Below are 22,584 nucleotides of genomic sequence, written 5' to 3'. Positions count from 1 at the left end.
AACTTCCTGCTTCTGTTTTATCCAATGCTAAGGCGCCATATTTTGGGGAAGCATGTCCTGAATTCCATCATTTACTCTCCTTTCTCTTGTAATCAGTATGGACACAAAGGCATAATAACCTCTTTTAAAAATCTTCTAGCTTTGTTTCCTTATCAGAGGTGGGTCAAGTTTTGATATAATTAGGCATATCTGGCTTCAAATCTGGCTTCTACTGTGTACTGGGTATGTGAACTTGGGTAAGTAAGCTAACTTCTCCACAGTTCAGTTTCCTCAGCAGTAAAATAATGAAAATGGTACCTATCCCTTACGATTGTTACATTGGTTTCAACGAAAACATGCTTACCATGTGCTTATAAACTCACAACTCAGTGTTTGGCGCTTACTAGGTCTTCTTTAAATGGGAACTACTAGCATCACTGATCATTTAGTCTTTATTTCCCAATGCCTTTGTCAAAAATAACTCTTTTCCAAAATCTTTTTTTTTTTTTTTTTTGAGATGGAGTCTTGCTCTGCCGCCCAGGCTGGAGTGCAGTGGCACAATCTCGGCTCACCGCAACCTCCGCCTCCCGGGATTCAAGTGATTCTCCTGCCTCAGCCTTCTGAGTGGCTGGGATTACAGGCACGCTCCACCACACCCGGCTAATTTTTACATTTTTAGTAGAGACAGGGTTTGCCATGTTGGCCAGGCTGCTCTCGAACTCCCGACCTTAGGGTGATCTGCCCGCCTCGGCCTCCTTAAGTGCTGGGATTACAGGTGTGAGCCACCGTGCCCGGCCTACAGAATCTTTTTTGATTTGACATAGGTTCAAGCTGCTTGGGACCAGGAAAAAAAGAAAAAAAAACAGCAGCAGCAGCAAAACTGTTCTTGTGTTTCAGTGTGTGAGTATATGCTCATGAGAAGAGATGGAGGCTCAGCGAAGACAGAGGCCCACAGAAGGGACCTGCTGAGTATGGTATGCAAAAAGGGCTGGTGGAAAGCTTGGCTTGTAATAGCAGTGGGCAGAGTTCTGAGACAGTTGGTGAGAATCCAGGGCAGAAGGATGAGGTGGAAAGGGAGTGAACCCTCTGGAAAATAGTGAAAAGCAGAAATGAGGATTTTAAATTTCTTTGTGGGGAGGAGGGAAGAAGAGAAACCCGAAAAGCAGAAAACAGGTAGTGTGCCGAGGTCAAACAATAAACCAGTTAAAGACATTTCTGAGCATATAGAGGGAATACTATTAAACTGGAGTTCAGGTGGTGCAAGAATAGTTTGAATCCAGAGTTGAAAAGTAAGGAACTCTTATTCAATCCTCCCATTAAGTGACAGCTGAGAGGAAGACAGAGAAAGTGAGGAGGGAGGGGAAAGAGAAAAGCCGGAAGGGTATTAACGCTGTAAGTGGTCAGCTTGGGCCTTCAGGTTAAAGCCAGTTAATAGCTAACATTAACTGACCAACTACTGACATGTAAAAGCATTGTTCTAAGGGATTTACATTACTTCATTTAATCCTCAAATAGCCCTCTGGGGCAGGTATATTATTATCCTGATTTTACAAATGAAGAAAGTGAGGTACACAGAAATTTGAAACCAAGTAATCTGGTTCCAAAGTCCACCTTCTGACCAGGACCTGAAAGCAACAGAACTAGATAAAGGGACAATCAACTTAGAAGACAGTGATTCAGACAATGTCGAAAGAAAGCTGATTACTACTTTAATCTTCTGTAAAGCTCAATACATAACTGTTCTTGTGAATGCCTCACATTTGTAGTTAGTCTTTTTGAATTATGGTGCCCAATATTAAAACAGAAGTGTGGGTGGGGGATAACCACGGAACGAACGAAAGGACAGACACCCTCTGTTTCAGTTGGGCTGGTTTCCTCACCAGCCCCTACACGTCACATTCCCGTTCTTACGTTGGAAATCCTGGAAGTTAGTTCGTATCTGAAATACTTTTCTTTTCCTGTTTCATCTTTCCCAAACTTTATTCAACCTCCAAGACCCACTTTTTCTCCCTTCTATAGTTCCAAATTCCTCACTAGATTCCTGGTTAGTCACATGTCTCAGTGAAGTCAGAAACCGCTTAGCTTCCTTTCAGTGAGGGACTGTCTTGGGTAACCTACAGCTATTTCTTACCAGCAAAGACCATTTTGTTATTTCCCCAGTTAGGAATGCAATTCAATTCAACATGCTTCTACGGAGTGTCTACTACGTCCAAGGAACTAGACTGGAAAACGGAAGACTCCTCTTTCGGTATGGTGTAATGGAAAGAGCAGGGGGTCTGGAGTCTGTCCTGGGTTTAAATATCTGCCATTTGTTAGCTGTGTAATCTTGGAAAATTATTTAACGTCTATGAGCTCTGTATGCGATAAGATATATGAAAGTGCTGGGCCCATAGTAAATGCTTAATAAATATTCATTTTCTCCCTCCTATTTCTCTGCAGCTAGATCCTTGTGCTTCTTGAATTTCACTGGCTTTGTGCTAAGCTTTCCAGGAGAGAAGTTTCTTGCTAAAATCTCTGATCCACTTCTGAAAATAGACAAAATTCTTCCTTGTCTGTGATATCAAAAGTCAGTCTTGATATTGGCCCAAACTGGTTTTTGGACCATTTTCTCTATACCAGGACAATAGTGCAATTCACTGCACCATTTAATTCTGCAAGATAATTTAACACCTCCCTTCTACGGATGTATTCTCTAGAGATTTAAAGCTTCCATTGTTGCACTATTGCAGTGAGAATAATTTTAGGATGTTTCAAACTGATAAAGACATTGACAACTCCGCTAAGATGGACAAAAAGGAAACGCCAAAAGAGAAGGAGACACTTGCTCTACAACACTTGTCTTAAAAGTTTGTGTTAATATTTACATCATCTCTAATGAAAAATGAAAAGTCTAGCATACTGGTCCAAATCCTGTTCTGAGATGCTACAGGGCTGATCCAACAGGCAGGCCATCTCCAGATTTTAGTAAGTGGCAGGTTCTTAGACCAAGACCAACTTCTAAGGCCCTTGGTAGGTGCACCCTTTACTGGAGGGACCGGGCACCAGTTCACACAAACTGCTCCACAGGGTGAAGTCCAGAAAGAGCACAGGCTGCTCTTCTTGATGGCAAAGAACCACAGGTTACCGGAAGGAATGAAAAAGATTTCAGAGTTACATTCAACTCCATTATATTCAGTGTCAAATTTTAGGAGGCAGACTCTAGGACTTCATTATGATTTTCCTTTAAATTCTCAACATTTCTCTAAAAGTCTTTTGTTCCTATTCATCTTTCTTATCTTCCCTTTCTAGTAATAGCAGTGCTGATAATAAAGCTGACAACCAATTTCTATGCTCCTGGTTTCAATGCAAACTTTACTTCTACTTTTCTGCATTTTTGTGAGTTCAGTAGTTAACGAAATAAATACACACACACACACCCCCACACACACATGCATATATTTACTGAGAACCTACTATATCCTGGGCATTTATTTAGATGACGGGGATACATAAGTAAGTATATTGAAGTCCCTGTCCTCATGGGGCCTACATTCTACTGTAAGGAGGGAGGAGGAGGAGGGAGGGTAAAGGGAGGTGGGGGGGGGAGGAGAAGAAAAGATAAAGAAAAAAGAAGAAAACTTACAGTAAATGGACAGAGAGTGGCATGGATAAACTAACTTACATAGGAAATCTTTGCTCTGGAACTCCCTATTGGGCTGAGACTAAGATTTGCACCACTGAGTTCTATGAGTCAGCAACGTTATTGCTATGAACTGAATGTTTGTGTCCCCTCAAAATTCGTATGTCGAAACCCTAATCTCCAGTATGATGGTATCCGGATGGCTCCGGGGAGGTTATCAGGTCATGAGGGTGGAGTCCTCACGATAGAATAGGTGCCTTTATAAAAAGAACCACGAAACAGCTCGCTTCCTGTCTCTCTCCGCCCTGTGAAGACACAGTGAGAAGCCAGCCATCTGCAAAGTAGGAAGAGGGCCCTCACCAAACCCCTGACCACGCTGGGGGGTCCTGACCTCAGACTTTCAGCCTCTAGAACTGTAAAAAGTAAACGTTTGTTGGGGCCATGACCCAGTACCTGTCCGCGGCCTGTTAGGACCTGTGCTGCACAGTGGAGAGGAGAGCAGGCAAGTGGGCATCACAGCCTGAGCCCCGCCTCCCGTCAGATCAGCGGCGGCGTGGAATTCTCAGAGGAGCACGAACCCCGTTGTGAACTGCGCATGGGAGGGATCCAGGTTGCGCGCTCCTGATGAGAATCTGATGCCTGATGATGTGAGGTAGAAGAGTTTCATAAAGCCATCTCCCCCAACCCCCCGTTGTGGAAAAATTGTCTTCTATGAAACCTGTTCCCGGTGCCAAAAAGGCTGAGGACTGCTGGTTTAAGCCATCCAGTCTACGATATTTTCAATAGCAGCCTGAGCTGACTGAGACAGTCACACAAGACTTCATGGCTATTGCACCCAATGCAATTTAAACACATTACAATAGACATTGATTCAAGTGATTTACTAAATAGTTATATAACTATTATCAAATCATGCTCAAATTCTACTTATTGAACTTAAAACACCTAACATGAATGTCTGAGCACCAGACATGTGAGAGAGAGAACCAATTTCTTTTTTTCTTTTTGTTTTTGAGACAGTCTTGCTCTTTCACCCAGGCTGGAGTGCAGTGGCGCGATCTCGGCTCATTGCAACCTCTGCCCTCAAGGTTCAAGTGATTCTTGTGTCTCCTGAGGAGCTGGGACTACAGGTGCGCGCCACCACACCCAGCTAGTTTTTGTATTTTCAGTAGACATGGGGTTTTGTCATGCTGGCCAGGCTGGTCTCAAACTCCTGGCTTCAACTTATCCACCTGCCTCGGCCTCCCAAAGTGCTGGGATTACAGGCGTGAGCCACTGAGTCTGGCCCTCACTCGGATTTTCTACAGGCCAAGAGGAGAGTGAAGGAACTGTTATTTTTTCTGAGTGGAGGCAGTCCTGGCTTCAGTCTGTGTGTCTTAGGAGGGCTGCTTGAGAGCTAATGCTTTCAAAGATTTCACTGACTAAATGTCATCTCATAGGGAATTTCTTTATAAAATTCAAGGTGTTTTCCCAAAGGAAAAAATTCCTCAACATACAGGAGATAAAACTTGTGGTGATGAAAGAGCTATCACCATCAATATGGCTTTGCTATCTCTTCTACTGTCAGATACTAGTTCTTCCTTCCACACCACAGAAAAGCCTGGGGACCTTAAGTCACAACTTTGAAATCTTTGTTTTGCATCCTGACCTATAAGATGAGGGCACGGATTAGATGATGATGTTCGTAACAACAGGGACTAACACTTCTTGGAAGCTTACTATTTCCTGGAGAGGGATCTAAGTCAACGATGACAACAGCAACAATCGAAATAATAACAGCATGGAATAAGAGCATGTCCAGTACTGTTCAAAGCATTCTACAGATATCAACCTATAGTCTATCCATTAATCCTACAAAGTAGGCATTATTAATAAACCCATTTTTTAGATAAAGGAACTGGGGTTCAGGGAGTTTAAGTTACTTTTCCAAGGTTACAGGGCAGGTGGAGGGGTCTAGATTCAAAGCTGTGCAGTCTGGCTCCAGAGTCCACGTGCCTCACAACTTATCTACTCCCCACAACAACCTCCATCCTAAAGATGAAGAAACTGAAGTGCAGTGCGATTACATACCTTGTCCAAATCAGAAGCTGGTACATGGTGGTGTTAGAATCTGAACATAGGCATCCTGCTCCAAAGCCTACACTCTTAACCATTACGCTTTACCACCTCTGCTGAAATGGCCTAACTCCAGAATCCTTTTCAGTTCAGTACATCTATGGTTCTCTTCCCATCTATGGATTATATCAAGTAAGGCTCATACTTGATCAGTATATATTGGTGTCCTAGAAAATGTTTTAGATGCAAAGTACATGTTCTTAAGTTTGATAAGGTAAATCATCAATTTCAAAAGTTTCAATTTTTAAAGAAAATCTATTTTCTGTAAAATTAGTAAGGAAACAGGAGAAGGAAAGTGGATAGCCACTCAAAACTTCTGCAGTGTTTTAAGGTCACTCATGCACTTCTTCAGGTAAAATCCTTATCATATAATAAGGTTTACAGCACATTTTATAAAATTGGAAACTCCATATCATAGAAACTCCAGTTATGGCTGGCTACAATTGCATGGTGTTAAACCAGTGAAAGTTAATATATTAGTGCAATATGCTCAATAGTGCAATAATTGGAAAAAGCTAAGAGTTATTCCATTTTGGTAGAGAAAGGAAAATGAAGATTTCAGGAACAAGTTTATGTGCTGGTTTCTTTACTTTTCAGTCTCGTGGTGAAGTTACCTATGGGCCTGTTTCCTAGAATACCAACAGGCTTCCTCTGACTGGCCAGAAAAAGGATTTGCAACAAAAATGTCATCATGTCCACGTGTGTGGTGCTTCCAGCTCAGGGAAGCTAAGAAGCTCCTGTGTTCTGACAAACTAGACAAGGTAAAGGCATGCTCATTTCTAAGAGACCAGTAAACTACATCCAGCTACTGCATGGCCTCACATGCTTGATGATGACGAATACCTACCCTTGTAGAGTGCAGATAAATTAGCGCACTGATTGCTCTCAGCGTTAACTTTCTCTGACATGCAGCATTCTAGCTTTCTGAAGAGCTTTCTGGTTGATTCAGTGCATTTCTTTTTTTTTTTGTTTTGAGACGGAGTCTTGCTCTGTTGCTCGGGCTGGGGTGCAGTGGTGTGATCTCGGCTCACTGCAAGCTCCACCTCCCGGGTTCACGCCATTCTCCTGCCTCAGCCTCCCGAGTAGCTGGGACTACAGGCGCCCACCACCAGGCCCGGCTAATTTTTTTGTATTTTTAGTAGAGACAGGGTTTTCACTGTGTTAGCCAGGATGGCCTCGATCTCTTGACCTCGTGATCCACCCGCCTCGGCCTCCCAAAGTGCTGGGATTACAGGTGTGAGCCACCACGCCCGGCCGATCCAGTGCATTTCAACCTCATTCATGCCCTCAGGATAAAGCCATCTGGACAGTTTCCCACCTCACAGTGCATTGCCCCTTTCCACAACTTACCTCTCCATCCTTCTTGGTTGTGTTCAACAGTTAAGAGGTCTACACATGTCCTCATCATTTTAAGCAGTTTAACACCAAGACAAAGACATTTCAGGGAGAACTGACTCCAAAGGGAGTGAGATCACTGATAAGCATGGGCAGTGAATCCAGGGTGCAAGGCCACCAATACGTGTGAACGTATTAATCATAATTGTTACTTTTTCTAAGAAAAGGATTTCCTTAGTCAAACCTCAAGGGCATCAGATCAAAGGGAGATACTGCCACAGCTGGACTATACTTTCCAGCCAATTGGCCTGAAAAGGAGAATCGAGACAGTGTCCTGGCAACTGTTGAACGCAGCAGCAATCCATGAAAACGGAGGGAAAAGAATTTTTAGAATGACTTCTAAAAAAGGTCTTCCTTTACTTTGCTCCTCCCTATTTTTAGGGATAGTTTGAGGGTAACATCAAAGCCCCAGGGGATGCATCTGAGGTGCTGACTGTGAGAGCTCATTCTTCTACAGATAGAAACAAAAGGAGGGTTTAGTTCACAGCACAGTTTTTTTTTAAACATCATTAATTAATCATCATAAAAAGTATATGTCAAACTTAGGCCAATGGGCAAAGTACTTGTTCAATTTTCTATTGCCAGTTTCATATAAAGTTACTATAAACCTTGCCAGGACACTGTAAAATCACCCTAGAAAGGGTAATAAATAAAATCAGAACTGGAGAAATTTAGTTACATGTCCTAGAAGTTCTCCCAAAAATGTATGAAAAGCAATTATAGAAGTGACTATTAACACACAACGAGAAAAAAAAAAAAAAGCCACAAAATCCAAACCCCACTATGTCAGAAGCACAGCAATACACACAAAAATCACGTGAAAATGAAAAAACAGAAAGCACACCAGGATTTCATGAATTACAGAGAAATGAGATGTGAGAGTTACTGTGTAAAAAGAAAAATGAAAACAAACAAAAACCATTTCTGTAGTCAAGGAAAGCTGTTTCTCACCGTTCTGAACAAAATGGCTGAACTAAGAGCCTCTGATTGGCTATGCCCATATACCCTCCTCCTCATCCTACAGGGAGAGAGATGACAAGGGGCAATGCCCCAGAGCAGCATGGAATGAAAAAGAGGTGGTTAGTATTTAAAACAAAGACGTAAGCATAACGTCGCAGAAGATAATTTCTTGACTCTCTTAAACAGATTCTAATTCCCTAAACTATCAAAATTAGTAGTTACTGTCGGTCCTCTGTATCTGCGGGTTCCACATCTGTGGATTCAACCAACCGTGGACGAAATATATACATATACATACATATATATAAAAATCAATAAAAATAACAATGCATTAATACATAAATTTTTAAAAATATAGTATAACAACTATTTACACAGTATTTACATTGTATTAGGTTATAAGTAATCTAGAGATGATTAAAAGTATATGGGAGGGTCTGGGCGCGGTGGCTCATACCTGTAATCCCAGCACTTTGGGAGGCCAAGGCGGGCAGATCACCTGAGGTCAGGAGTTCAAGACCAGCCTGGCCAACATGGTGAAACCCTGTCTCTACTAAAATACAGAAATTAGCCGGGCGTGGTGGCAGGTGCCTGTAATCCCAGCTACTCAGAAGGCTGAGGCAGGAGAATCACTTGAACCCAGGAGGCAGAGGTTGCAGTGAGCTGAGATCATGCCACTGCACTCCAGCCTGGGCAACAGAGCAAGACTCCGTCTCAAAAACAAAACAAAACAAAACAAAACAAAACTAAACAAAACAAAAGTATACGGGAGGATGTGTATAGCTTATATGCAAATACCATGCCATTTTATATAAGGGACTTGAGCAACCAAGGATTTTGGTATTTGTGAGTGGGTTTGTCCTGAAACCAACCCCCCGAGGATACTGAGGAACAACTGTAGTTTGTCTTTATACTTCTATTCTTCCTACTTTCCAAGATGCCATCTCTATCTCAGGGCTGGATCTGGGCAAAATTATCAAGTTGGAGGTTTTTCCTTATGTTTTGCTTTTCCTTCAACCTTTCTCTGTTTCCCTCTTCCTACTCCAGACATCCGGTTCTCTATATTATCAAAAACCTGTTTTCATGAGGAATCAAACATGCATCTTATATCCCCTGGCATAGATTCAGTTCCAGGTATCAGGGAGCAGGCAGAAAAGGTAAAATGATCTCTTGGCAGGGAAAGACTGCTGACACCAGGCAGACAGCTCTCCATTCTGCCCACATTACATATTCATACTGTTTTCCTTCTAAAATACAAGGCTTGCCTCAACTGGCTTAGTAAATGTCATCATAATAGGACGGACTATACCTTCTGAATCTTAGAAGCAACAGCAATTTGAATACCATTGCTGCTTTCATCTGCACTCTCTCTGCTGCTTCTGCTAAGACAATGTCATAGCTATTATTTAGTAGAGATGTTTAGCAGGAAAGTTTTCCTTGATGCTTTAGTCATATGTATGTAATTACTTGACTATTTTTTTTCCCCTTAGCTGTATATTTTAAGGCTGGGTGTGATAGAGATGTTAAAATTTGATTTTTGGCAATGGGATATGAGGTAATCTGTTCAGCACTCTCTGCTATCCATCATTTTCAAGATTTGAGGAGAGTTCCCTTTTTCCAAGAAACTAGAAATTGAACATGATTCCCTTCAGATTCATCAATGTCTCTTTTGCATTGATGAGAAGTTGAAGGCCACAATTTTCCTTAAGCATGACATGCTGGAGGGATCCACAAGGACAGGGAGTGAAGAACTAAGTTTCAATCTTCACTTTTAATAGGTAATGAGCAGAGAGTTCATAATTTGCAATTAAACAGAAATAACCTAAAAACTGTGCCTCACTAGGCTTGCAAGAAAAGAGTCTTGTTTTTCTAATAAGGAACTAGTTCTTTAAAAGGAAAATCAAGACAGTTAAAAATTAGTAAAGACAGTTAAAAATTACATATTATTAGTACGTATCTCTGAGAAAGTTAATTTTTTTTTCCAACCCAATTCAAAGATTCTTTATTGTTCAAATCTTTCAAGTATCTGCTCTTAAAATATTTAGAATCACCAACTTCCTATAAAGAAACTGAATCTGTGATTTTTTTGAAAAGAATATTCTTTTTATTTATTATTATTTATTATTCTATTTATTTTTCTTCTTCTAACTTGTATCTTAGAATTTGCAACATGCCAGTACAAAACATCTCAAAATTTAAGTGTGTGGGTTTTTTAATAAAACACTGCAGAGCCATCTTACCTGGTCTGGGGAGGGCTTGTGATTTGTCTGATTGGAATGGGAGGATTTGAAGTGGTCATCCTCGTAGTTGTCGGCCATTAGCTTCATTCGATTTTGCGTCTAGGAAGAAATTATTCATAAGGTTAAATTTGAGTAAAGTTTCTATTACACACTGTAAAGTAATGAGTATTTTAAGAGTTTCACAAGAAAGGATAAAACTAATCCTGTCTGCAATAAAATAAACTAAATATAGGATTTCTGAGGATACTGGAAAGAGTTTAGGCACTACTATGGGCTGAATTGTGCCCCCGCAAAATTCACATGTAGAACTCCTAAACCCCAATGTCACCATACCCAGAAACAGAGTCTTCAGGAAGTAATTAAGGTTAAATGAGGGCATAAGGGTGGGGCCTTAATCTGATAGGACTGGGCTTTGTAAGAAGAGGAAGAGAAAAAGAGAGGGATTTCTCTTTATTTCTCTGCCATATGAGGATCCAGTAACTAGGCAGCCTCTGCGAGCCAGGAGGAGCCTTCACTAGGAACTGCACCAAACACTACCTTGATTTCGGACTTCCCAGTCACCAAACTGTGAGAAAATAAATTTCTGTTTGATTAAGCTACCCAGTTCATGGCATTCTATTACAGCAGCTTGGGCTAAGACTGGCAGTTCCATTGATACAGAAATTTTGGGGGACGAGGAGGCAATATCCCCAAAACTAGCATTTCATGAATTCTCTCTCTTTTTTTTAAAAAAAAGGGTTTCACTATATTGCCCAGGCTTGTCTCAAGCTCCTGGCCTCAAGCTGGCCTCAGCTTCCCGAGCAGCTCAGGTACATGCCACCATGCTTGACTAATTTTAAAATTTTCTTTGGTAGAGACACATTCTCACTAAAAAATCAATTGAACAACTATTACAATTTACTACAGAGTTCAGTGAGGTATTTAGACAGCAGCGCACTCTCTCTCATATATATACATATATACACACACACACACACACACAGATAGCTTTTCTTTATACCATCAATAAACAATTCGGGTCTTAAAAATAGGTAAAAAGAAAAAAAAAATTGGTAAAAAGTTCTGAAATCCTTCTCCTCAACCCTAAGCCAGAAGACGACTATGATCCCATTGTCTTTTCTCTGTCTTTACCAAAAACGAAGACTGGATTAGTGGTTCTGTGTGGGTGGTTAATTTAGGCCTTGAATAAATGAATAATATATTGAACATTTTAGGAAATTAACTCTGCAGAGTAAGCAGCTTAGAAAATGCCAGGGTACATGATGCATAAAATCAAGCAGCAATATGTTACACTAGTAAAATACTGTTAAAACTTGAAGTTTTAAAGCATTAAAAATAAACTTGCTAATATTGTATGATTTAAAAATGCTTACTATAGATAATTTGGGTTTTCTTTGTTATATTTTAGAAAGAGTCTCATTCTGTCACCCAGGCTCTATAGTACAGTGGCATAATCACTGCTCACTACAACCTCAGACTCCTGGGCTCAAGTGATCCTCCCAACTCAGCTTCCTGAGTAGCTGGGACTACAGGTATGCACCACCACACCCAGCTAAGTAGAGACAGGGTCTCACTATGTTGTCTAGGCTGGTCTTGAACTTCTGGCATTATATAAAATTAAAAAAATAAAGTACAAACAAAAAAGAGAAATGAAAGAAAAATCATCTATAATTCCTCTATCAGTGATTATCACTCAAGTGTATTCATTTAGTCTCCTCCCTGTGAACATAAAAAGTGGCATGCTCTTCTGATTTATTCTATTTCTTCTCTATTTTTTTTTTTTGAGATGGAGTCTCGCTCTGTCGCCCAGTGGCACTATCTCAGCTCACTGCAAGCTCCGCCTCCTGGGTTCACACCATTCTCCTGCCTCAGCCTCCCGAGTAGCTGGGACTACAGGCGCCGCCACCACGCCCAGCTAATTTTTTCGTATTTTTAGTAGAGACGGGGTTTCACCGTGTTAGCCAGGATGGTCTCGATCTCCTGACCTCATGATCCGCCGGCCTCAGCCTCCCGAAGTGCTGGGATTATAGGCATGAGCCACCGCGCCCGGCCTTTCTTCTATTTCAGCTACACTGTGATATTTTAAAAATTACTATATCTTACAGCATATTTTCCTACCTGATAGAATATGTTCACCAATTCTACTGCGTCAAAATTTGATTGGTTATTTTTAACACATTTTCTTTTCTAGATGAATTAAAAATAGTTTGTCTAGTTTCATAAAAAAATTCACAGAGATATGTAATGATGTCTAAGCGAGGGCTTTAGAAGAGCCAAATTGCCTGAGTTTAAATTCTAGCTCTGTCTCTCACCAGTTGACTGCAGGCAAACTACGTAAATGCTGTGAGCCTCAGTTTCCTCACCTTTAAAATAGGGATAACAATAGTTTCTCCTACAAAAGACTGTTGCGAGTATTAACCTGTTGAATTAACACAAGGAAAACACTTAAAAAGGTGCCTGGCATAAAACTGACACCCAGTACATTTTAGCTATCATCATAGTCGAGACCATTTTTTCATGTCATTAAATAGTATTTTAAAATATTGCTTTAAAAAATTACATATATATGTATATGTATGTGTATGTGTATATATTTATTTTTTGGTTTTAGAAAGTTTATGTATTTTTTTAGAAACTGTAGAAATGGGGTCTCACTATGTTGCCTGGGCTGGTCTTAAACTCCTGGCCTTAAGTGATCCTCCTGTCCTGGCCTCTCCAAGAGTTGGGATTACAGGCATGACCACTGTGACCAGCCTAAAATCTACTTTTAACTGGTTGCACAGCATTCAGCTGAATGGATATTCATTTATTTAGTTATTTTTTTTTGAGATGGAGTCTTGCTCTGTCACCTGGACTGGAGTGCAATGGTGCGATCTCAGTTCACTGTAATCTTCGCCTCCTGGGTTCAAGTGATTCTCCTGCCTCAGCCTCCCAAGTATAGCTGGGATTACGGGCGGCTGCCACCAAGCCTGGCTAATTTTTGTATTTTTAATAGAGATGGGTTTCACCATGTTGGCCTGGCTGGTCTCGAGCTCCTGACCTCATATAATCTGCCTGCCTCTGCCTCCCAAAGTGCTGGGATTACAGGCGTGAGTAACTGCGCCCAGTCCCCTGAATGGATTTTTAGTGAGTCCCATATTGTTGAAGATTTAGGTTCTTTACATTTTCACGTAATAATGTAAGCACATTTTAAAGTCAGTTCCTCCCTCTAGTATATAACGACAGAAAAAAAAAACCTATTAATAAATCATCTGTGAATCAAATTTCTCTTTTCTGGGAGGACCCCCAGTGACCTTTGCTATGGTCTGAATGTTTGTGTTCCCCCCCCAATTTATTTTATTTTAATTAATTTATTGTTTTTTTGAGCCGGAGTCTCGTTCTCTTGCCCAGGCAAGATCTCGGCTCGCTGCAACTTCTGCCTCCCGGGCTCAAGCAGTTCTCTTGCCTTAGCCTCCCAAGTAGCTAGGATTAGAGGAACACACCACCACGGTGGCTAATTGTTTTTGTATTTTTAGTAGAAATGGGTTTTGCTATGTTGGCCTGGCTAGTCTCAAACTCCTGACCTCAAGTGATCAGCCCGCCTCAGCCTCCCAAAGTGCTGGGTTTACAGGCATGAACCACTGCGCTCGGCTTCCCCCAAATTTAGATGTTGAAACCACCTTCAATTTGGTGGTATTATGAAATGGGGCCTTTTGGAGATGATTAGGTCCGAGGGTGGAACCCTCATGAATGAGATTAGTACCTTTATAAAAAAGGCCTGAGGGTATCATGCAATATACCTAGGTAACAAACCTGTATATGTATCCCCAGAATCCAAAATAAAACTTGAAAATAAAAAGAAAATAATGAGCAACAAGGTTCTACTGCCAAAGTTTGTACTTTGATTTGGGAGATGTAAATATCTAGTTGTATCACTGGTAGGAAACCGAACTCCTAACGAGGATAGTGTGTCACTCAAAAGAGAAAATACGAAAATAATTTTTTTCTTCTGTTTTTGCTCTCCCAGCACACTTCGCTTGTGAGACCAACTATAGATGTTTTCATATAGAACTGTTATCTCCTTTATCAAACTGGTGGCAAATAACATACTTTTTTTTTTTTTTGCAAACAGTAGTTGCTTAAAGGATAATTGCAAATGAATGAATAAATAAATGGATAAGTAAATAAACGTATCCATTATACTTGGGAAAAAAAAAAGGCCCGAGGGAGCCTGTTCGCCCTTCCGCAGTGTGAAGATGCGAAGCAGCACTATCTGTGAAGTCGAGAGCAAGCCCGCATCAGACACCGAATCTGCTGCTGCCTTGATCTTGCACTTCTGGTCTCCAAAATGGTGAGCAATAAACTTCTGTTGTTTATAAATTACTCAGTCTATGTTATTTTGTTACAGCAGTGTGAATGGACTAAGACAATTTTGAAAAGATGTAGGCTAATTTTTCTTATGGCATGTGGTATCTCTTGACAAAGTCTTCTGCAAAGTAGCTCTCAGGAAAAAAGGAAAATAGAAGAAAGCAAAGAGGCACCTAGAGAAAGTGAGCAAAACATCTGTATCATGTCATTCAATTGGTTAAGAAACCTTTCCATGTTGACTTTAATAGGAATGTGGGTGAAAGTACACTCGGCTAGTTATTTTCTTAGAACATGAGACAATCTTTAATATCTGATATCTAGCATAAGTTTAAAAACTTAAAAAGAAATCCTAATAAAGCACATACAAATCCATTTTCAAGGCAGAATGCATTTAAAGTGCTTCTTAGGAATGAGTATGTATGCCTGCCTGAAGAAACTGATCCAAGTGGACAGATAAGACCAAAGATTACTTATTTGATCCACGTCACAGAATGAAAAAAATAGTTGTAAGAACTTACTTCTCCATTTCCAAAAGACATGAAGATGATCAAAGTTTAGTGTTCCTAGGTCTAGTATGAAGAAACTTGGTGTGAAGTCTGTTCCCTGCATAGTTATGATATTGAGCACTAAATATCTGACAGCTCACAGAGCATCAGATGTTACACAGATCATAGAAATGACTGTGCTCTTAAGGGGCTCTCACAGTATGCTCTTCTCAAGATAAGACCAAAAAGCAAAAGGACTGATTCCTTCATGTTTTACTGACGTGAAAGATATTTTATATCCAAATGTTTTTCCTCTTGAACCATGCCAGGTGCATGTGCAGGCAGAAGAAACCCTTGGTCCCAACGACATAAAGAATCAGATTTCCTGAAGGAAGGAAGGAAGGAAAAAAAAAAAAAAAAGGAAGAAGGGAAGAAGGAAGAAACTTGCTGAAATAGACTTCTTTAGCTATCAATGCATATCTGTGTATCCAGGTATACACACCCTCCCAGAGGAAAAAGGAATCAGTTGTCTATTCTGTTTATCTTTTCTTCTAAGACAAAAATGTCAATGTCCAAACAGAAACCATATTTCACAGAAGAATACATAAGCTAAGAAACAGGATAGGTTATCCAAACCCAGCTATTAAAAGAAAAAGTTTAAATTCTAATCAGATTTACGTTTTACTACTGACAAAAAAAAAAATCTGAGAGTTCAGTTGCAGGTTCTGTTAACCAGAATAAAAGCAGACTAATTAATTCTCTAATAATAGAAGTCTGAAGGGACATCAGATTAAGTCACTGTTAAAATTATTATAATATCTGGTCTTTTCTTCATGAACAATCTGTCCCACTATATATTTCACATCTAATTAAGTCATTAAATCCTATCTATCTTGTGTGTTTTCTCCAAGAACCAGCTTTTAGTTTCACTGATCTTCTCTATAGCTTGTTTTCTATTTCATTTAATTTCTGTTTTTATTTTCTTTCTTCTTTTTTCTTGTGTGTGTGCTGGGGGTTACACAGATGTTCTTTCTCTATTTCTTGATTTGGATACTTTTAGCTCATTAATTTTCTTTCTTTTTTCCTTTCTTTCCTTCTTTCTTTTCTTTGAGAGAGTCTCTCTCTCTCTGCCACCCAGGCTGGAGTGCAGTGGTGCGATCTTGGCTCACTACAACCTCTGGGTTCAAGCGATTCTCCTGCCTCAGCCTCCCGAGTAGCTGAGATTACAAGTGCCTGCCACCACGCCCAGCCAACTTTCGTATTTTTAGTAGAGACGGGGTTTCACTATGTTGGCCAGGCTGGTCTTGAACTCCTGATCTCAAGTGATCCACCCACCTTGGCCTCCCAAAGTGCTGGGATTACGGCGTAAGCCACCGTGCCCCGCCTTTTAATTTTCAATTTTATATATGTGTTAAGACTATAAATTTTCCTCCAAGAACTGCTTTAGCAGTATATCACAAATTTTGATATATAGTGTTTTCCGTGTTCTAAATATTTTGCAATTTCTGTTTTTCACAATATTTGCAATTTCCTTATTTTCTAATTTGCAAAATTTGTAATTTCCAAATTTTTAAATGTATACTTTCCTTTTTTGCAATATTGGTCCTTCTGAATTTTCTGTATGATCTTTCTCAAAATTCCTATCAGGTGAATGTACCTTCTCAGTCTGTTTTCCATGTCTCCTAGTCTCTCTTTGATATTTTCAATTTTGTTTTTTCCTTCTGCACTGTATTTTGGATATTTTTTGCAGTGTTATCTTCAAGTTTATTAATTCTCCTTTCATATATGTTAACTTGCCACTAAGTTTTTAATTGAATGACTAGATTTATTGATTATCTGGTAAATCTACATGTACTTTTAAAAATGGTCTTTTTTTTCTTTTTTTAACCACCCTCCTTTCAAAAACAGTCACTTTCCAAGCCAACATTTATTGAATACTTACTATGTGCCAAGCATTATTCTAAGAGCTTTAGGTAATTTAATCTTCATAACAATATGAAGTTGGTACAGTTTTCATGTCGATTTTATAGATGAAAAACTGAGCTACAGAGAGCCTAAATAACTTTGTGACATTCATATGATGAATAAGTCACAGGCTAGAGCTCTAATATAAACAGTCTAGCTTTAGAGCCTTTCTCCTTTTAAAACTAAAAGAATTACATTTTATATTGAGAATTTCCAAATATACACAAGAAGATAGAAAAAAAAAAAAAAAACAACAACCCATATATCCATGTCCTCCTTCAGAAACTATTCTATTGCTCTACTTGTTTCCTTTATCCTCCCTTCCCTTTATTTGCTACAGCATTTGCTCTTCTACCACTATGACTACTAGTACTACTAGTGCTACTTCTATTACTACTTCTTCAATTTTTATTTTGAGAGAATTGTAAATTCACATGGGGTTTTATAAAATAACACAAAAATAGCCAACACAATATTGATTGAGAAGAATAAAGTTAGGAAGACTCATACTTCCTGATTTCAGAGCCTACGGTAAAGTAGGTTTTTACCTACAGTGTGTTATCGGAATAAAGATGGACAAAGAAATCAAAGAAACAAAATTGAGAGTCCAGAAACAAACCGTAATTGTTTGTGGTCAACTGATTTCCAACAAGAGTACCAAGACAATCTAATGGGAGAGAATGCTCTTTTCATGCAATGGTGTGGGGCAAATAGAAATGGACATGCAAAGAAAATGATGTCAAACTCATTATGTCTCAGAACATATAAAAGAATAAACTCAGAATTGGCTAAACACCTAAATGTAAGAGCTAAAACTATAAAACTCTTAGAACAAAACGTAAGAGTAAATCTTCCTGGGTTAGGCAGTGATTTCTTAGATGAGATACCCAAAGAGCAAAAGTGGCAAAAGAAAAAAATAAATAAATTGGAACACATTAAACTTTATAAAATTTTATGCTGTAAACGATATCAACAAGAAAGTGAAAAGAGAACGACAGGATGGGAGAACATATTTATAAATCATATATATGATAAAGGACTTGTGTCTGTAACTCTTACAACTCAATAAAAATACAAATACCCCAATTACAAATGAGCAAAGGATTTGAATCTTTTCAATCAACAAGAGGATTTACAAATAGGCAGTAAGCAGAAGAAAAGATGTGCAACCTCAATAGGGAAATGCGTCTCAAAGCCACAATGATCTATGGGAACAACAGAGAAGCAATAAAATATAAAACAAAACTAACAAAACCCCACAATGAGATACCACATCACATCCACCAGGGTGGCTATTAAAAGTCAATAGCAAGTGTTGGCGAGAATGTGTAGGGATGGTCATATATTGCTGGTGGGACTGCAGAGTGGTACAGTCTCTTTGCAAAACATTTTGGTAGTTCCTTAAAACAGCAAACAATTACCACATGACTTAGCAGTTCCAATCCGAGGTATATGCTCAAGATAACTGGAAACATGTTTCCATGCAAAAAAGTACCCACAAATGTTCACGGCATCATTATTTATTATAGTCAAAAAAGAGAAACAACCCAAATATCCAACAACTTATGAATGGATACATAAAATCTGGTATATCCATATAATGAGCTATTAGTCATAAAAAGGAATGAAGTACTGACATGCCACAGATATGAATGAACCTTGAAAACGTTATGCTAAGTTAAAGAGGTCACGCAAAAGGCAACATAGTATATTATTTCACTTATATGAAATCTCCAGAACAGGCAAATCTGTAGCGATAGAAAGACAGAAAGACCAGCGGTTGCCAGGCCTGGGGGAAAGGGACAATGGATAAACTGAACAATGTGAGCAGCAAAATCACTAATGCTTTCAATTTGTCAAAATGTATTTAATACATAAAAAGCGATGACACTGAAATAACACTAGAAAGATACTTTAAAAAATAGCATATTGTAGTGATGGTTACACGTTTCTGTAATTTACTAAGCAATATGGAATGACATATTTTAAATGGGTAAATTGCATGGGATGAGAATCGTATCTCAATAAAGGTATATAAAATAAGCCAATGTGCAGCCATGTGAGTAAATAATGCTTTTGCTCTTAAAAAGTAGTAAGAGAGGCCAGGCATGGTGGCTCACACCTTTAATCCCAGCACTTTGGAATGCTGAAGTGGGAGGACTACTTGAACCTACAAGTTTGAGACCAGCCTGGGCAACATAACCAGACCCTGTTTCCACAAAAAATAAAAAAAATAAAAAAAATTGTTGGGCATGATGTCACATGCCTGTGTGTAGTCCCAGCTACTTTGGAGGCTGAGGTGGGAGGACTGCTTGAGCCCAGAAGGTCAAGGCTGCCTTGGGTCATGATCACACCATTGTCCTCCAGCCTGGTTGACAGAGTGAGACCTTGTCTCAAAAAAAGAAAAAGAAAATGTAGGAGCAAAGTAAACTGATATGTCAGCACTGAAGTTTACTAGGGAACTCATTAAATAAATGAGTAAAGGAATAGATATGTGCGAGGACACAGCGTGTCCTCTGGAGGATACGGCAACAAGGTACCCTCTTAAAAGCCAAAAGCAGCCCTTGCCAACAATCAAACCTGCTAGTGCCTTGATCTTAGACTTCCCAGTTCCAGAACTGTGATAAAAATAAATTTATGTTCTTTATAAATTACTGACCTACCGATTTTGTTATAGCAGCATACCATACACAGACTAAGTGGGAAACCGCAGTCCGGGTGCTGGGGTGTTTACTGCTGCTGGGATGTTTATTATTTATCATTTCTTCTAGTCTGGTTCAGTCAGAGATAGGAAATAAATATTTTTTTTTTAAAGGGAGAAAATTATTAGTTAATAGTTATGTTTTAAATTCAGATTTAAGATTACAAATTTCAATCTTGAAGACTGAGTTTACTAAAGTAGTTTAATTTTACACTTTATATTTTTTCTCTTATGCTGAAAAATTTTGGTTCCCAACAATAACATAATTACTTGGTATTTGTTTTATCTAACAATATAGTGCTTTTAAAATACCAAAACCAATACAATTACTACCAATATGCCTTCAGGATGAACTCTACAATTTATCTGGGCTAGGCGTGGTGGCTCATGTCTACAATCCCAGCACTTTGGGAGGCTGAGGAGGGAGGATCACTTGAGCCCAGGAGTTTGAGACCAGCCTGGGCAACATGGTGAAACCCCATCTCTACAAAAAATACAAAAACTAGCCAGACGCGGTGGCACGCGCCTGCAGTCCCAGCGACTTGGGAGGCTGAGGTGGGAGGATCAATTGGGCCCGGAAGGTTGAGGCTGCAGCAAGTGGTGACTGTGCCACTGCACTCCAGCCTGGGAGGCAGAGCGAGACCATTAAAAAAAAAAAAAAAACTTTGCATTTTTGTTCTTTTACTTGGAGTTTACCCTACTAAGATGTACAGAGAAAAATCCGTATTATAAAGTTAGCTGAAATCATTATCTGCTCAAAGTGAATGTCAACAATTTAATATATAATTAGATTCATTTGTTTGTTTGTTTTTAAATTTCAAGGACTGCTTTTTTTCCTTTTTTCTGATCTAATTTTATTTTTGATTATGTAATATATTCATTTGATTCTAGAGTCAAAACTATATAATTAGGTATAATCACAGAAGGCTTGCTTCCAACCCATCTCCTCTATCCTGTTCCCTCCTTTTTATAGGTAACCTTTTTGGGTACATTTTTGATTTATCCTTCAATTGTTTCTTCTTGCAATTATTAGCAATCATATACTCATATAATTGCACGTTGCCCCTTTTCTTACGTAAAAAGTAATATGTTAAATACATTATTCTGCATCTTGCTTTTTCACTTAACAGTATGTTCTGGGAATCACTCCGTACCAATAGAGATCTTTCTCATTCCTTTCTACAGCTGCACGGTATTCCACTCTGTTGGATGTACTATAATTGACAACAAATATCCCACTGTAGCACAATGGGTTATTTTGAACCTGTTGCTATTACAAATACCATAGCAATGAATTATCCTGTGTATATGTTATTTTGCTTTTTTGAAGATGTGTCTGTGGGACCAATTCCTAGCTGTAAAGCGCTTCTGGGTGAAAAAGTCAACGCACAGATAAGCATTTTACTACCCACTGCCAGACTGCCTCTATAAGAGGTCTACATTTTGCATTCCCACCAGTAGAGTCTCAGAGTTCCCAATCAGCACAGCCCGCTTAACTGAGTGTGCTGTGAAATTCTCGATTTTGGCTAAATAGCACCTCAGTTTGCCATTATCTTACTATGAATGAGCTGAGCATCTTTTCATGTGTTTAAGGACCATGTACGTGTCTTTCTTTGTGATCTTCAGGCAGGAACTTCCCAGACAAGTGGTGACATAAATTTTTAGTCTAAACCCGGGGAAGGTACAGGCTTGATAACTTTGATTTCTTAGAGCCGACTCTGGGCTCCTTCCCAGAGTCAGGGCACAGAAAAGCTCCTTTGTCATCTATCACGGGTAGAAGTTTGACTGAATGAGTCTTGCCTTTCTGTACAGCAAGCCTCTAACTGACCCATCTTCAGCAGAGGTTCAGTTCCAACTCCCCACCTCTTGTGAGCCCAATGCCTCACTTCATTCTCTGTAGAGGCATTTTGTAAACCCAAGTTCTAGTCGTAACTAGGTCTGCCAGCCCCTGGGCAGCTGCTGCACAGGCTCACATACCTCATCTTTATCTTTCAGCCCCCTCCTCGATTCTGACATCATTCTCTCACATGAGCTCAACCACACATCACACATTTTTAGAGGTGGTATAAGCTTATCCAGCTTCTTGAGGTTTGGGACAAAAGGCTTTCGGTGCTATCTGAAACAGATTATAATCATCTGTTTACATAACTTTTCTTCCAATAGATTTGAGTTTATGAGGGCTGTGACAGAGTCTCATTCATCTTTCTATCAACTCAGTACCTAGTAAAATTGCCAGCACAGATAAAATCCTTAATATATATGTTTGTTGAATTCAAGAATCAATTTTCCATGATTGGTACAAAACAATGATAGGTTTGTAGCTCCCACCTTTCCTACCATTAAGGACTATATATATATTTTTGGCAATGAGTTTAACATTTTGAATGCTTTTTCTATAAAACTTCCTTTACTAAATAATTCATTTTCCTCGTTGTATTAATCAAAAATAGATATATAGTTACCAATCAGTATTTAAAACCCAGTGTTACCACAATGAGTTATCTCAGTCAAAAGCAAAGAAAATAGACATTTTAACTAGCAGTTTTTTCTCAGATAAAAAGACAATTTCTGTTCCTTATACTAGTTTCAAAAAAGAACTCGAGAATCCAGGGACTCCAGTTTACAAGTATTTATAAAGTTTTAGCCTTCATTTCCCTCCACACAAATAGATTTAATATGAAAAGGAAACTTTTTGATTATGGATATTCACTTATTTACTTTAGGACTCAGTGATTTTATTTTATTTTTTTAAAGACTCCATGAAGGTTTTCTTCTTAT

At 39.2% G+C, this 22,584-nt stretch overlaps 1 protein-coding gene across 1 annotated transcript in view; it reads right to left on the bottom strand.

The window, feature by feature from the left end:
* Positions 1 to 22,584, bottom strand: part of ERC1 (ELKS/RAB6-interacting/CAST family member 1) — a 581,971-nt gene that overhangs the window by 105,405 nt on the left and 453,982 nt on the right. The window contains exon 19 of the mRNA XM_011967141.1: positions 10,309 to 10,407. Within this exon, the coding sequence (XP_011822531.1) occupies positions 10,309 to 10,407 (99 nt within the window). The remainder of the gene's footprint in view (positions 1 to 10,308; positions 10,408 to 22,584) is intronic.

Source organism: Mandrillus leucophaeus, unplaced genomic scaffold (assembly GCF_000951045.1).
Source record: "Mandrillus leucophaeus isolate KB7577 unplaced genomic scaffold, Mleu.le_1.0 Scaffold79, whole genome shotgun sequence".
NCBI lineage: Eukaryota > Metazoa > Chordata > Mammalia > Primates > Cercopithecidae > Mandrillus > Mandrillus leucophaeus.
Note: the sequence above shows the minus strand (reverse complement) of the source record. Positions and strands in the feature narration are given on the sequence as shown.